A 15,392-nucleotide genomic window follows, 5' to 3' on the forward strand; every position below is an offset into this window, starting at 1 on the left:
ACATTTAACTCAGTTGCTCTTTATCAAGGCAGCAAGTAATAGAAAATGATGAGTTTGTCTGCTTGTTCCTATGTTTCTTTTTTTAAAAATACTTTGGTTGTGCCAAAACCCCCACATAGTTAGATCCTGAAGCTTTTGTTTGGGAAGGGAAGACAGATGTTTAGTGCTGGTGGAGCCTGAGGCCATGCTTATGTATTTGTTAGAATTGGTTTTAGGCAATTTATTCAATTACCTGTCAGTCTGTGATCTGGATAGAGAGGGAGAGAGCACAGGAGTATTTCTGCTGTCAGTCAGGGCCCCTGATGAAATGCTGAGTTAGACAGAGGAGGGCAGATGTTACAGTGTCCAGCTGTTAAAACTTGCCCTTTTAAAATCTGTAAGGTCACTAGGATCAGTAGAATTTAAAAAAAAAAATAATTATTTTTTGTCTATTAAGGTATTTGCATTGTGGGACATCATTATTTTTCACATAGTATTGAAATTCACTAAAACTGGAAGGGCCACGTCATGAAACCAGAGCCTGAATTTCTTCCACAGTGGAGCTCAGGGTCTCTATAAGGTCTGAGTAGCTCTCTGTACTGGGTTTTTTTGCTCCAAACTGTGTTTTTTGAAGTTACCCAAAGTGCTTGGTTTTCATTTACAATAAAATCTGCTACTCTTGATTGCTTTATTCACTGAACTGTAGAATAATTAGATGAGAATGTTTGGTTTTGTGCTGAAGAGAGTTCTTAAAAGATATTTTCAGCCCACTGATAGGGTTTTTTCAATACAGGCAGTGGTGTTTCTGGTAGGTGGCAAGTTCTGGTGCTGGTAGTTACTGTCCTGAAAGGAATGCTGCTACTGAATGACTGGTCAAATTAAAAATATTTCAATGACAGCAAGCAGATACTTCTGTATCATGAGAACTCTGGAATGCAGGCTTTGCCATTTGGGCATTTGTTATTTTGGCAGTTGAAGAAGTATGGTTAAAAAAATGAAAAAAAGTCTGGTTGAACACAGTATGATTTTAAAAACAGACAAACAAACAAAAAACCCAACCAACCAACCAACCAACCAAAAAAAAAAAAAAACCAAACCAACCAGCTGAAAACAAAATATTGCCTGCTATTTCTTGAATGAGATCTTATGAAAAGCACTAATAAAGGAAGAAAAACAGCTAAGGAAAAGAAAAAGTCAAAGCAGGACTTTATTATAAATGAAAATCAGGCTTCTCTGCAAATTTGATCCTTGAATTTATTGTTAGTGAATATTTCTGCTTTTCAAACTCTGATTATGATTGTCACCATTGCCTTTTTTATAGAGGAACCCCAAATACATTAGTCAGAGTTGGTGAGGAAAAAGTATTGTATTAGAAAAACGTATAATATCTACCATAATGCAGAAATGTGAAACAAATGTTTATTTTTTAAAGAAATCTAAACGGGATTAGAGTTTTTACATTTTGTTGGACAGATTTCTAGTCACACTGGCATTTATATATTCAAGGTCTGTGCATATTTTCTGCATTAACAACTTGGGTGTAAAGGCAGGAGTGATAAAGTACAGTCAGTAAATGTAAACAAGCAGGTGATTTTTATTTCTGTGTTCTTATCAGGAGAAAGAAGTGTGGGAAATAAGGCAGAAGCCTGAAGTTCTCAGAGCTCTCTGCTTCTCTATAAAGTGACAGTGACATTGATAGCATTTTTTGAACCTTTTTTTTTTTTTTTTTTAATATATTTCATTACATTGGCTGAATAACATAACACAGTTGATTGGAAATTATTCAATTTTGGGCAATTTTTTCCCCCAAGATAAGCTGGTAGTATTTTATTTAACAACTTGGTATGATTTTATTTTAAGGAACAAGAAATGTGTCCAGTTTCTTTTTCATATCTTTGTGTTAGTTAAGAACTTTATTGCTACACATTCATATTACTCTGTATTGCTGGTATAGGAGAAAAAATTTAATTGTCAGTTGCAGCCAGACAGCTCTCTTCTGAAAATAAGTCCTGAATTGATTCATTAGTATTGTAACAAGTAAAATTTTTACTTTTTTCCATTTTGTTTTTATACTCTTCAGGCACTCTCTCAATTTACTCCAGAATCAGTATTTTTAAGAGTACTCAAAAGGAGTGAAAGAAACATGAAACTTTTTTTTTGCCCAGTAGTTAGAGTGAATTAGTTAAAAAAGATCCAAATCTGTGTCTTCTCCAAAAACAGATGTTTTTTTAATAAGCTGTAGTTCATGTGCATGTAATAATTCAGAAATTACTTCAGCTACACAAACATGTCTTACATGATGATGCTACAGACAAATTTTAAATTGAATTGATTTGTTGGCTAGCCTTGTGTATTTGTGTTTTAATTAGTTTAAGAGCTTTTGGCTGGCTAAAAGAGGCATGTACCTAGCAAAGCTGTATTTGCTTCAAGTATAAAATAGATAATAGGAAATATGTCCAAAATATTGTGTTTTCTTTCAGAACTTCTATTCTGTATCACTTTTTTTTTTTCTGGAATAAGAATTTCTGAGTTAGTGTAGTGTTCTGTGGCATCATGATTGTGCTTCTTCTGTTTTCTTTATTTTTTTTCCAAGAGAGCACTGAAATTGCATATCTCACATGTTTTAAAAAAATCTACTTTTACTTGCAGTGTGCTTTCAAAATGTCTGAAAGTTCCAGTGACAGTGATTCATCTTGTGGCTGGACTGTCATCAATCATGAGGTACCTGTTCTCAAACTAATAAAGTTCTGTTGGTTTAAGACTACCCATATGCAGTAAAATGTTATTTCAGCTTTGCAATTTTTGTTTTGTGCTGATCTTGCATGTCAGAAGAGAATATAGAAGAGATGTTTATAAGTGTGAAAACAAAATTAGAATTTTAAAATGTGTATTCTTTGCTATGGCCAATACAATTTTTTTTTTAACTTTAGATAAAGTTTTTTTTTCTTCCAAGATTTTCCTTTGTAGAACTGGTAGAGTTTTAGTGAGATTCTCTCTCTTTTGATCCAGCACTGGCATTCTATGCAACTTGTCTGCTGTTGCTAATATATTTCTATCCTTTTCATTCCAAATCCCCCTCCTCCACCCTCCCCTCTGAAAAAAAATAAAATAAAATGGGAATAATGAGCAACAATAATAGCTCACACAGGAGGAAATTATTCCATGATTTCTCCAAATGTTTTCTACTACTAGATTTAGCTGATCCTATCTTCATTTTTAGAAGCAGCCCTCTGTCCCTACATTCTGTCTTTCCTACTATGAATAATAGGATAGAGACAAGTTTGTGCTCAGTGGCTAGAATATCAGCAGAAGACCTTTTCAAGGCTCGTGCAAATTATATTTTGATGGGACTGAACAGTCTCTTTTTGACTTGAGCCTTTGATCTCAGGAGTCTGAGGACTGGCATGAAGACATCTGTGAGATGTGCTGCCTCTGACCTTTGTGTTGCCTCATTCTGCTTACAGAATGCTCAGGTTGGAAACATGGCACACAGGCTTGCTGGGTCTTACCTGCCTGCTTCTGAGCACATTTATTGGGGTGGAATGCTGTTCTGCATTGATGTGGGAAGTTGAGAGGGTCTGGGATCTCCAGAAATCAGCAGTGTTGCAAAGGCTGGTTGGGAATCCCTTGGGGAGGGTTATGTTATGAAGCTACAGTGAGTAAAGCAATGCCAACTTTTCAGTTGGTTTACTGGGAAATGGAGGTGCTGGGGGGGCAGGACAGCTCTCCTCACATCTGTGCTGTAAGGTCAAAAATAAGAAGTGTAGCCTTCTCTGAGCTTAAAATGATGATATAGTGAGGGCTGCCATACTTGGCTTGGAAGATTTTGAAAAGTGTAACAGCCAGAAAGAACCTTGAGGATGCTAAGGCATCCTCTGTGAGAAAATCTGAGTTTTGAAATTACTTCTGTTTGTGTTTTCCAGGTACTTTGAGCAGCTACCAGCATAAATTCTTTGCAATTGGTGCTGGAATTCTGAGTTCCCTTGGCCTGCTGTTCAGGCAGGAGAGCATAAGGCATAAAATATTTAGAAATAACCTGGATGTTGGCACCTTGTGGAGGATGAATTCATATGGCAGTGTAGGACTGAGCTAATAATGGTGGCAGCTAAGAGAATGTTTTTTCCATTAGGCAGACTCACTGGAGAGGGATCTTCCATAAGGAAATACACAAAAGCAGCTTAATTGTTGTGTAAGGATGTTGTGGTGGTGATCTCTGTGGCAGCAGATGGAAGGAGCTAATGGAGAGTGTGCAAGGCAAGAAGCTGTTCTTAGTTCAAAATATTTGCCTTTCAGAACCTGATCAGTGATGTGTGGAGCTCTGTTTAATTTGTATGGATACAGTTGCATTTCTGTCCATCTTTGATCTCTGCTTCAGCTTAATTAGTGAAGCATACTTTAATTTAGGATTAAATGCTAGAATTCCCTCATTCTTTGATCAAGTCTTGGGTTACAGCAATTTGTAAAGTCACTATTATGTCTGTGTAGCCCTGTTTTAATTTGTTGGTGTTCCTCTCTTCTGATGTCTGACAAGTTGTGTGAAATGACAATGGCTTTATTAAAACAAAAGTAATTTTTTAATTCCTAGTAGAATAAGGCTTGAGGCAAAAGGAAGAAAAACAATTAAAGGTCTTTGGGGATGGGATTTGCCTAGGTGTCTACAGGTTAGGTGTCTGAATCTGATGTTGGTTTCTAAGTTTACATTGTATAGATTAAATCAATAGTCAGTGGAGTCTAGAGAGCAGTAATTCTTATGCTAAGGTTAACACAGTGTTTGATTTAATGATTTGACTGCACTGACTGTAGTGATTGTAAAGGTGCCTTCAACAATTAGCTCAGGTAGAAACTTGAAGTTAGATGAGATTAATGTTTTATCTTGCTTTCCCCTTGCAGTGAACAAGTCAGGCCTTGCTCAGAAGCTCTCAGGGTCCCTGCCTGTTAGTTTAGGCCTCCAGTATACTTTTCTTCTTCAGTCCTGAGGATTTTTGTATCTCTTCAGACCTTGACTTTTATGTGGGTGTAGTATGGTCTTTTGTTTGGTTTTAAGTATTTAGCATTGCCTTGTAAACTGAGCAAGTTATTGAGCCTTAATCCTCAGAGCAAAAGGCTTAACTATTTTCCTGGAATGACACTTACATACTGGTTGTCTGTTTCATCTTGTTCACTGTCCCTAAACATTTTCAAGGAAACTTGAGATACTTCATTTACAGGAGGAAAATAGGAAATAATGGGAAGAGGTAGTGTGTAGATGATTACCTGTTCCCCCTTCTCTCACACTCCCCTATCTGCAGATTATAATAAAAATCTGGGTAATTTGAAAGGCAAGTCTGCCCAAGCTTGTGGTTGTACTCAAGTTTTGAAAGCTGAATACAGTTTCAAAAGCAAGAGGTATGGCTTATAAATGTTGGTCCATGATTTCATTTCTCTTGGCAGGAGGACAGTGTTTAAGAGATGATTAAAACTTCTTTTATTTGTTTTGGGTTGGATGTCAGGTCAGGTATCCTGTCACCAAAAGAGAAACAGAAAACCCACTCACTTCAGTCCTCAAGAACAAGTGGGATACAGGAGTGCACAAGCTGCTGGACTTTAGACTTCTCATTAAAGTGAAAAGATTTAGCTACAACAGTTGGGTTACTCAGCCATGAATTGCAGGCTTTATTTTCATACTTGGGATAGTTATTTTACACTGTAACTGAAAATGTATTATGCAGTCTAAATAAATTAACATCATACAAGTTGATAGCAAGGCAGGAATTTGTCTGACCAAAGCAGAGCAGTTATCTGTGGTGTAGAGATTTTCAGTTCCCAGTTTACTCTTCCCTGATTAAAAGAAATAAAATAATTCTGTTTGGGGTGGGAAAACACTGCTGTTTAACAGCTCCCATTATTGGCTTGCTCATGACAAGGCAGCTTTGAATCTGAGCATGAAGAAAGTGGAATGAGTGGGCTGGATAACACTTGTTATCCAGGGAAGGGGTGGCATGTGGACTACTGTATACATTGGGGAAATGATTTGGATATTTAAGAAAGTGATAGAGCTAAGTTTAGACCTTTTTGGTATGGTACAATATTACTTTCTCACATATTATTGTGACCTGTATTGATGCTGACAAAACAGCATCAGTTTCTGGATTTATTTTGCCAATTACAAAGGCATCAAATTAAGGGGGGCAGGGAACAGCAGTTGGCTTGAGAGCTGGAGCTGTGTGTATTATGGGCTCTGAACAGGGAAGTGATGGTGTGTGTCACTGGGCTACTCCTCAGAAAGAACTTGCTAATTTTTTGTAGGACTGGAGGAGGAGGAATGTATTGAGGAGATAATATTGGTTCTCAAGCTCTTTGCTGCTGAAGTGGAAAGGTGATGGATGTCTAGTAACAGATGATGAAAAGTAGAGAGTTTAGACATCCACAGCAGACTGTGTGTGTTTAAAAAAGGGTGGCTCACCTGGGACTCAGCTAGCCCAATTTCTTGGAATTTTAGCTAAAATTTCAATCTGCTTTAAGCTGTATCCCTGGTGTTTGTCTCATTGTGGAGCCTGGGCAAACTAAATTTTAGTTATTCTTCACAACTTCAAAAATGGAAGTAATAGTTCTATTACATGAGAGAACAGTTTTCACACAATAAATCTATATACCTATCCCTAAAACCTAACCAAGCCAAAAAACCTAAATAATTTTCTATTTTCTTTGCTGAGATTTCACTCCAGTTTTAGTAAGTTACTTACCATTGGGCAACAAATTTCTGCAAAACATTAGAGGCTAAAAGTGTGACACTTTTGTAGTCAAAAGGAAAAAAAAAACCCACACTGAAGTATTTGTCATGGTACTAAGGCAGTTCATTTTTTTGAGCCTTATAAAAAAGAACATAAATTTGTAATGTGATTGTAGAATGTGTCTTTTGCAACTCCCTTTGAGGTATCTAATATTTCTGAAGCACAGTCTCCTTTTAAAAACAAAAGCCATACATATGTTTGCTTGAGCCCTGAAACGAGGCATCTAGGGAAACTGATCTGGAAGTATTACTACTACTGTAATTTCACACCTGCTGTTGCAAAAATAACTCTCTGTTTACAAAAACAGCTCAAGTTATTTATGGATCAGAGTGACTTAGTATTTTTCAGTCACATTTTGCATGGTTTTAGCTTTATAATAACCTTTCTTGTGCTCTATCAGTTTCAGAAAATAATTACAATATATAAAGATTAAATATTTAAAATTGTGAACCATATTCCTTACCTCTACTGCACTGCAGTCTCTGAGGGTTGTTTGTCTTCAGTTCCTGTTTTGCTTTGAGGTTGTTGCTGACTGGCAGCTGACTAATCCAGAAAGGAGCCTCAGTTATTAAAGACAAATCCAGTTTAGAGGTTGTATAAATATTTATTTTCCTAGTGTCAGAGGTGTACTACTAGAAAAGCCATGCAAATTTGATAACAGGAATTGTGATGGAGTAAATATATACTATTTTCTTTGGTGCTACTACTTATTAGAGTTCATGGTGATACTCCTGAAGTTCCATTTTTTGGAAGTGTGTGTGTATTTATATACAATACATGGACATATGTGCAAGAATTGGAACATATACTCAAAACTTCTTTGTCAATCTGTTTCTCTAAATTCTATTTAAGAAATAGGTCTAATGAAGCTAATAAAATTGTTTGAAATACTTAGCATAGTTGTTAATTGATGCCTAAATTACTTTTTTCTTTCTTAGAATTGTCCTCCTCTACCTTTTTTCAAGCATATATATTTCATATATTACATAAATATTACAGAGTAACAGTTGTCTCCCTAGTTAGTTGTTATTTCTCTTACTTTTCTTTGCTTAAAATCTTCAGTTTGGAAGGTTATTATTCTTCTCTGTTTTTATTATAAATGTTCTGTTTTCTTTGTAACATTTTCCTTTTGCTTTACTTCTGAAAACCCTGGTAACTGTAATATTAATTTCAAATTCTTATACTCCAGGGTTCTGACATAGAGGCAGTGGCTTCAGAAAATGGAAGCACAAATGATAACCAGGAGTTTGTGTCAGAAGAATATGTTTCTTTGCAAGAAGAGGAGCAACCAACTGATTTGCAAGGTAAGATTTAAAAAGAGGAGCAGTTCCTTAAAATAGGTGTCTGTTGTAGCATTGGCACAAAACCAATATTTTTGGTAGTGTGTATACTTTGTAGGCCTCTGCCAAAGTACTTGCTTCATCAGTGTTACAAAAAATATTCAGTCATCAACTTTAAAAATATTTTTAATAATTATTTAAAATATTATTTTATTTAAAAATTATTTAATATTGTTAAAAAATTATTTAAACATTTTTTTTTTTAATTAAACTATGTCTTTCAGTTTGTCAGTACTTCAGAACTGTTAAAAGAGCATGCACTGGTGTTGCTCCAAGGAAGTTTGCAGAAGTGATACTGATGAAAGAAAGTGACCATATCAAACCTTCCTTAATAGTGTCATTGATCAAATAAGAGCAATTTTGTAGGAACCATCAATGCTTTTACAATCAGAAAAAAACATTGTGGCACTGTGTTAGCACTTCTTGAGTTGGAAGTCTGGTGCATACTAATATAATGAAAAGCCTTCCACAGATTTAATGCTCAATTTATCAATATAAGTATGAGAACACAGACTTGACAGGTTCAGTGTGCACTTGCTAAGTTTAACTTTAGCCATGTTTTCCAATTCCTAACCTCTCATTGTAGAAACATTGAGACAAACATAAGGACAAACTGGAATATGATGTTGGAGAGACAATAAAAATGAGGTTTTAGTGTATTTTTACAAAACCTTCCCTGGTATGAGTAGATAATAGCAATCTGTCACAATTGTATATATTTTAATACTGTATAGGACTGGGCATAAATTGTGGGGTTACTGGTTTTAATCCTGTGTTTGTTTGTTCTTTCCTCTTCTTATTGGTACAGCTCAGTGCAGCAGTGGTGGAGAGATACCAGTTGTAGATAGTACTCTCTCTGCTTTTGAGGAAACTCAGACAGTTCCAGAGGTAAATTACCTTATGTTGTTCAAAAGCTTCTTTAAGGCCTGTTTAACAGTGCCATGCAATATTTTGAAGGCCTTAAAATAAAGACAGTTTTTTCCCCCTTTTTTTAAAGCAGTAAGAATTCTTGCTATTTAAAACAATTACTTTATATTGTATATATCAGAATAATATTTGTTGTCCAATTTCCTAGGAAAATAAAGAAAAAATCCCTGATGATGGATCCTGTGTTGGAACTATTAGTGATGATTCTGACATTGTTACTCTTGAAGCTCCAAAACCAGAGGAAATTCAAAATCAAGAGGAAGCTCCAGCTGATGGTGAAGAAGCTCGAAGTTCAGAGGATTTTAACATGGGTTCCTCTTCTAGCAGTCAGTATGCATTTTCCCACATAGAAACTGGTAAGAACAATCAATTACTAAGGAATTGTGTGCAAAAATGTCTGGGGGAAAAATAAAATAACCTTCTTCATGTGAAAAGGGTAAAAATAGATCTTCTTGAGTACATGTCCAAGTATTTGCAGTCTCCAGGACAACTCTGGGTTTCCTAACTTGAAAACTTTGTTCCAGTGTGTGTTAATTTCTAGTGTATTTTTCAGAGTTAAAATTAATTGTAGTTCATCAAATAATTCTAGGTTTTCTTCTGGCATTTTTAACTAGCAGCTGGGAAAGGATTGATTTTTGGGACCATAACTTGCAGCATGACTACAAGAACTTCTTTGCTTACCTTCATAGCTATGTAGAAGATATATGTTTAATATACTCCCAGTACTTGGCAGAAAAACAACACGTGATATTCAGAAGGAAGAATATGAATATTTGGCCAAATAAAAAAAAAAAAACAACAGACAAAAACCAGCAAACCCAAACAAAGAACCTTACTGTTATGTTACTCTTTCTAGTTCTCTGGTCCTCCTTTTTAATTCTTAAAAAAAATTTAATTTAATTCTGGCTGCTTATTTGTAATCTTTTCTGTTTTCTCAGCTCTCTCTAAAATTTCTGTGTAACTGCTTTTTACCTTTCAGTAAGTTTATTACAAGAGCAGGATTTTTCTTAAAGTACTCTTTTATCTTAGAAATAGCAAAAAGGTTCATGTATCATTGTTTAAGGTTCATGTATCTCTGTGGTATCCCTTGGAACCAGAAAATGACAGCTAAGCCTCAGATTATGATCAGTGATGATTTGTGGCAAAGCTGTTGTCTTCTTTTAGTCTTCTGGATGACTTAATTTTTTAATTTAAAATTTGGTTGACTTTGTTTTTTAACTTAAGGCTGAGTTCTAAAAATGTTCTGTTTTTTTTTCCCCCTATGTTTTTGTACACAAAAGCCAGTTGGCTGGTGAAGCTGAGGAAGATTCCTGATTGTGTAAGGGGCTGGGGAAATGAGGTGAAAGAGCATGTATCTCGCAGTCTTCCTTTCCAAGGTGGTGTGATTAAATTTGATCAGCTTGTGTAAAGCTGATTGCTTATGGCTTGCATGGAGTGTTCATAAAATTATGGGTGGCAATCTGACTTGATCTTCGTGTTCCAAAGAGATGCTGAAAGCCAGTCCTTACTGAAGAATTTGGCTAAGCTGTCCCCCTTTTATTTTCCTTTTTGAAAAGTGCTACACTTACACGTAACATTTATGTGCATTTACACAAACGTGAGTTGTGGTCAGTAAGCTTTGTGATGCATTTTAATGTGTGCTTAACCATTAAAATGAATGTTTTTTGATAGGATTCCACATTTATGTGTGACTAGCAAAAATAATTTCTTCTTTCTAACTTCTAACTTCAGCTGGTTTCAGCACAGTGTTTAGTGCTGTGCATTTGATTTACCAAGTATTACAGGAAATGTCTGGAGTACTTTTGCATTTTTTTTTTAATGCCAAAGTTTCAGCAGTCAAAATTTCCGTGCCACGTTTTGGCAGTGGAAATCTTTGCCATTTACTTAGCATTGAGTTTTCTGTCATGTTGGAAAAGGGTAAGTTTCAGATATTCTTGATGTAGATATTAAAACATCCTACAAAGATTTTCTGCCACTCATTTGCAAACAAATTCTTGCTTAGGCTGTTTTCACTGTGCAAAAGGAAATGTTTTAATATTGTTTTGTGAATTAAGTTGACCAGTACAAGTGCTCATATACTGAAATTAACTGCATCTAGGCTTGGGACATGTCTGCAGAAATGTCAAAGAAAATAACATTCTTAAAAGATGCTCTTATTTCATCTGGTTCCTAGTGTAGCTCTGACACTTCAGCATCATAGCAGAAGCTAGAATTTTGGACTGCTGCTGTGGATTTGGTTTTATTTTTATATTAATTTTTTAAATTTTATTTTTAAATTATTTTTATTTATTTTTTTTATTTATTAATTTTTTGTGCATTTGGTTTTATTTTTATATTAACATTCACCCTGTTAATGGTAAACTCAAGTCTTACAGCAGTTGTAAGGCAATGTCATTCTTCCCTGAAAATGTAATGCTGGTGACAGCTTGCCAGTAGGTCCTTAGGAATATCTCAGGCTCTCTTACAATTTTTTCCCTTTGATTTCTGATTGTCTACTTTGTTTTCCTTTCCTACACTTCATTGTCCAGTGTGTATCAAAGAATTTCCCATTTGGCTTGAAGCAGCTTGTTCCTTAAGTACTTCTCTATTCCAGATGTGTAAACTTCTTTGGCTGTTGAAAAACCTCATCTAAGCACTAGTAACACCTGTCTGATGAAGTGTGTCCTCTGTAATCCTTCCTAATGTCTGACCATTGCTTTCTGGTGAAAATAGGTGTCTCCTGACTAATTTCTGAGCACTGGTCTTTATTGTCCAGGATTGCAAAGTGTGTGTCTGCTTAAATAACCAATTCTCAAATAGTGTCTCTTTCTGCCAGGCTATTTGAATTAATCTAAGAATCTGCATGTCAGATTTGTCTTTATTGCAGTGTCTTGGTCAGTCTGGTTTGACTAATGGACTAAAAATGATTTTTAAGTAAGAGAGGAAGTTATCTTTCATTATCTGACACATTGCTTGTCTGTGGAGTCTGAAATAAGAATTGTAATCCAGATACTACTTGGTAATATTTTGATTATTGATGAAATCACTTCTGTTTAAGTTAATTTTTTTTTTTTTTAAGTGAAGAATTTTAGTTTCTTTTAATGGGTAGTGCTGCTTGGGATTCCTGTCTATTCAGGGATGTGTTCATGGCTTGGCTCAAACAAATGATTTTCCGTTGTGAAATTTTCAAGTACCAAAACTCTTTATTTATCTTTTTACATTTGAGTGATGATCTCTAATAGGAAAATGAGCAGCCAGATTTCTAGAAGGGGCATTAGTGCTGTTTAATTGCAGGCATCAGATTCAGTGTCTGAGCAGGAGCACTCTGTCAGGTGCTGGAGGCTTCATTGATCACATTGAATGTATTTAAGGCATGTGAATTAGGTACATGAATATAGATGCTTGAAAGCTTCTTTTTCCCCCTGCTACTCCTTCTCCAGTGATATTTGCCCTGCACTTGAAAATGATGCTTTCAAGGCAGGAAGTTGAAATAATCATTATTTCTATAATGGATTATAGAAATGTATTTACAGTACATGCAGCAAGCACCAAGAGCAAGAAGCAATTACAGCTCTGCTTGTTATTTTTCCAGTTGGAATATATAGCTTTGAGGCCACAGGAACATGAACACACAAGTGGTATGATAAATACCATTTTATAAAAATACTATAAGATATTCTTTTCATGTTGAAATTTGTTCCTATCTCAAATCTTGGCTGATTTAATTTTCCAAAACAGTCAGCTAAAAGAAGGGGTTTGGAGTCAGTGTGTTAGGGAGGAGCAAACACAGGAGCACCTGAGTGGTTCTTTTCCTGTGCAGTAGTTGAAAATGCCTTTTTTTTGAAAGGTAGGTAAAGATAGTAGTAGTAGTGTGTCATAGATATTGAATCTAAAAAAAGTACATATTTAATTCTATGCACGAATGCAAAGCTTTCTTTGGATATTTGTAATACCTACATTAATGGAGCTTGAATGGAATTTTCTCTGCAGGTAGATCACAAAATTAAGTTTTTTGAGACAATATAATAAACCCATGTCTATCTTAGGAAGCTTTCTATTAGTATTATTTTTTTTAGCAAGCCTTGTTGCTGCTTTTTGTTGTGAAATGGTTCAGTCTCAGTGTCTGTAAGACCAGGGAAGCTGAATTCTGAACCATTCTATGTCTAAGAATTTGCAGAGACAGAACATGCAGGTGCTTTTAGAGGCAGGATTGTCTGAAACAAACACTTTCTTAGAAACCACAACTTTCTTAGGCAAAAGGAAAAACTTTTGCTGACAATTTCTTGATTCTGTCTTTTCTTTTAAAAAATTTCTAACTTTGGAGGTGAAGCTTTCCTTGCGTGACATCCAACATAAAACTAGCACACTGAGAATTTTGTTTTATCAATGTTCTCCAAGATAAATCCCAAATTTTGCATAAATAGGATGGATTTTGCTACTCAAATTTGATTTTTAAAGCAACGACTCATGCATTTTAAAGACTGCTCTTGGTTTGTTTTCAGTTTTTTCATCTCAGGGCAGCAATGAGGAGTCGAGTAGCGATGAAACCAGCGATCAGTCCAGTCCTGCCGTACGGAAACGTCGGGCTAAGAGGAGGCTGACCTCTGGCTCAGAGGCTGAGGGGCTGGCACCTGCTGAACCAGAGCCTCAACCTCCCAGAGAAGAGCAGCACAAACGCCAGTTCAGCAGTGGCCTTAACAGATGCATCATCCTGGCCTTGGTGATTGCAATCAGCATGGGCTTTGGACACTTCTATGGTAAGTTTAGTGAAACTGTGTCCAGTTCTGGGCCCCTCAGCTCAGGAAGGAGATTGAGGTGCTGGAGCAGGTCCAAAGGAGGCAACTGGGCTGGGGAAGGGACTGGAGCACAGATCCTATGAGGAGAGGCTGAGGGAGCTGGGGGTGTTGAGGCTGGAGAAGAGGAGGCTCAGGGGAGACCTCATCACTCTCTCCAACTCCCTGAAAGGAGGTTGGAGCCAGGGGGGGGTTGGGCTCTTTTCCCAGGCAACTCTCAGCAAGACAAGAGGGCACAAGAGGTCTCAAGTTGTGCCAGGGGAGGTTTAGGTTGGACATTAGAAAGAATTTCTTTCTGGAGAGGGTGCTCAGCCATTGGAATGGGCTGCCCAGGGAAGGGGTGGATTCTCCATCCCTGGAGATATTTCAAAAGAGCCTGGATGTGGCACTCAGTGCCATGGGCTGGGAACCACGGGGGGAGTGGATCAAGGGTTGGACTTGATGAGCTCTGAGGTCCCTTCCAACCCAGCCCATTCTATGAAAACCAAATACACAGAATCAAACATCTTGCATAGCAAATACCATTTTATTGTGACTCTTCTTTTTTTCCTTGTTCTCTGCTAACAATCCTGAGCTATAAAACATAAAAAGCAACTGGGAGTATATGGGTAGTACAGGGAGGCTATTCAGTGCTATAATTGTATTTAATATACTTTACTTCAAAATTAATTTAAATTACCTGTTTGTTGGTCTTCCAGATAGAAATTTATTGTTTTCATATTACAGTGTGTAACCTTCATTTTACACCTCTTCTTGGGTTGTTTTTTTTTTTTAAATATGTGCTCATTGTTCTCAGCAGTGTTCACACTGTCATTTCAAGCTTTTTCCCCACATGTAGTTTTCTGGTAAATGTAAGAGGCAGACACATTTCTTACATGAGTTCATAGTATCAGTATTTTTCTCTCTCCAGTGGAGATGAATATGCTGTAGTTGCCCTTGCAGTTGCAGAATAGTTTTGGGGAATCCAGGGTATGAGCAGTTTTCCTATGCATTGCCTGAAGTAAGCATTATATAGATTATTACATACATTCAACAAAACAGCAGAACTCATTACAGATCTAAATCTACATAGTGGAATCCTCATCTTCTGTATTGTGATAAAAATGGTGGCATTTATTTTTAATAGTAATTTTTCCAGTGCAGTTTTAATTTTATATGAAACTGTCTTCATAAGACTTGTGATTCAATTGAGATTGGGAATACGATTCTAATTGGGTTTGATTTTGACTAATTGTTAGGGATCTAAATTTTCACTTTTAATTTGCAATTTATACTAATTTTCACTCGACCCTGACTTGGTTTTTCATTCTTAGGTATACCTGAAGGTAAGAGTCTTGAGTGATGCACTGTGGATGCTGTGCTTGCATTAAGATTTCCTTTTTGAATTGTGCTTGTGTATGTGTGCACACACACATCCATATATGTATGCATACTTACATAAAAAAAAAAGAAGTTTTAAGATTTACTGGTGTATGCAGGATGACAGGAATGACTCATCCAGTTGTGTAAAATACTTATTTAGCAGCTGCTGCTTGTAGTAGCTGGTGTAAAAAATGTATTGATGCATATTGGCATGCTAGAAGCAGAGAGAAGCATGATTAGTT

General features: G+C 36.2%; 1 protein-coding gene across 8 annotated transcripts in view; it reads left to right on the forward strand.

Moving 5' to 3' along the window:
- CCPG1 (cell cycle progression 1) overlaps positions 1-15,392 on the forward strand; it is a 31,450-nt gene that overhangs the window by 2,226 nt on the left and 13,832 nt on the right. For 3 of the 8 annotated variants that reach the window (XM_071755127.1, XM_071755125.1, XM_071755126.1), the window contains exons 2-6: positions 2,629-2,700; positions 7,939-8,053; positions 8,898-8,977; positions 9,165-9,372; positions 13,498-13,752. In XM_071755127.1, coding sequence (XP_071611228.1) covers positions 2,641-2,700; positions 7,939-8,053; positions 8,898-8,977; positions 9,165-9,372; positions 13,498-13,752 — 718 coding nt within the window. In that variant the 5' untranslated portion in view covers positions 2,629-2,640. Of the gene's footprint in view, positions 1-2,628; positions 2,701-7,938; positions 8,054-8,897; positions 8,978-9,164; positions 9,373-10,296; positions 10,393-13,497; positions 13,753-15,101; positions 15,114-15,392 lie in introns of all 8 variants that reach the window. The other 5 variants (XM_071755122.1, XM_071755119.1, XM_071755120.1 and 2 more) reach the window with 3 other exon arrangements.

The sequence above is a fragment of the Heliangelus exortis genome, chromosome 11, assembly GCF_036169615.1.
Source record: "Heliangelus exortis chromosome 11, bHelExo1.hap1, whole genome shotgun sequence".
In the NCBI taxonomy this organism is placed as follows: Eukaryota; Metazoa; Chordata; class Aves; order Apodiformes; family Trochilidae; genus Heliangelus; species Heliangelus exortis.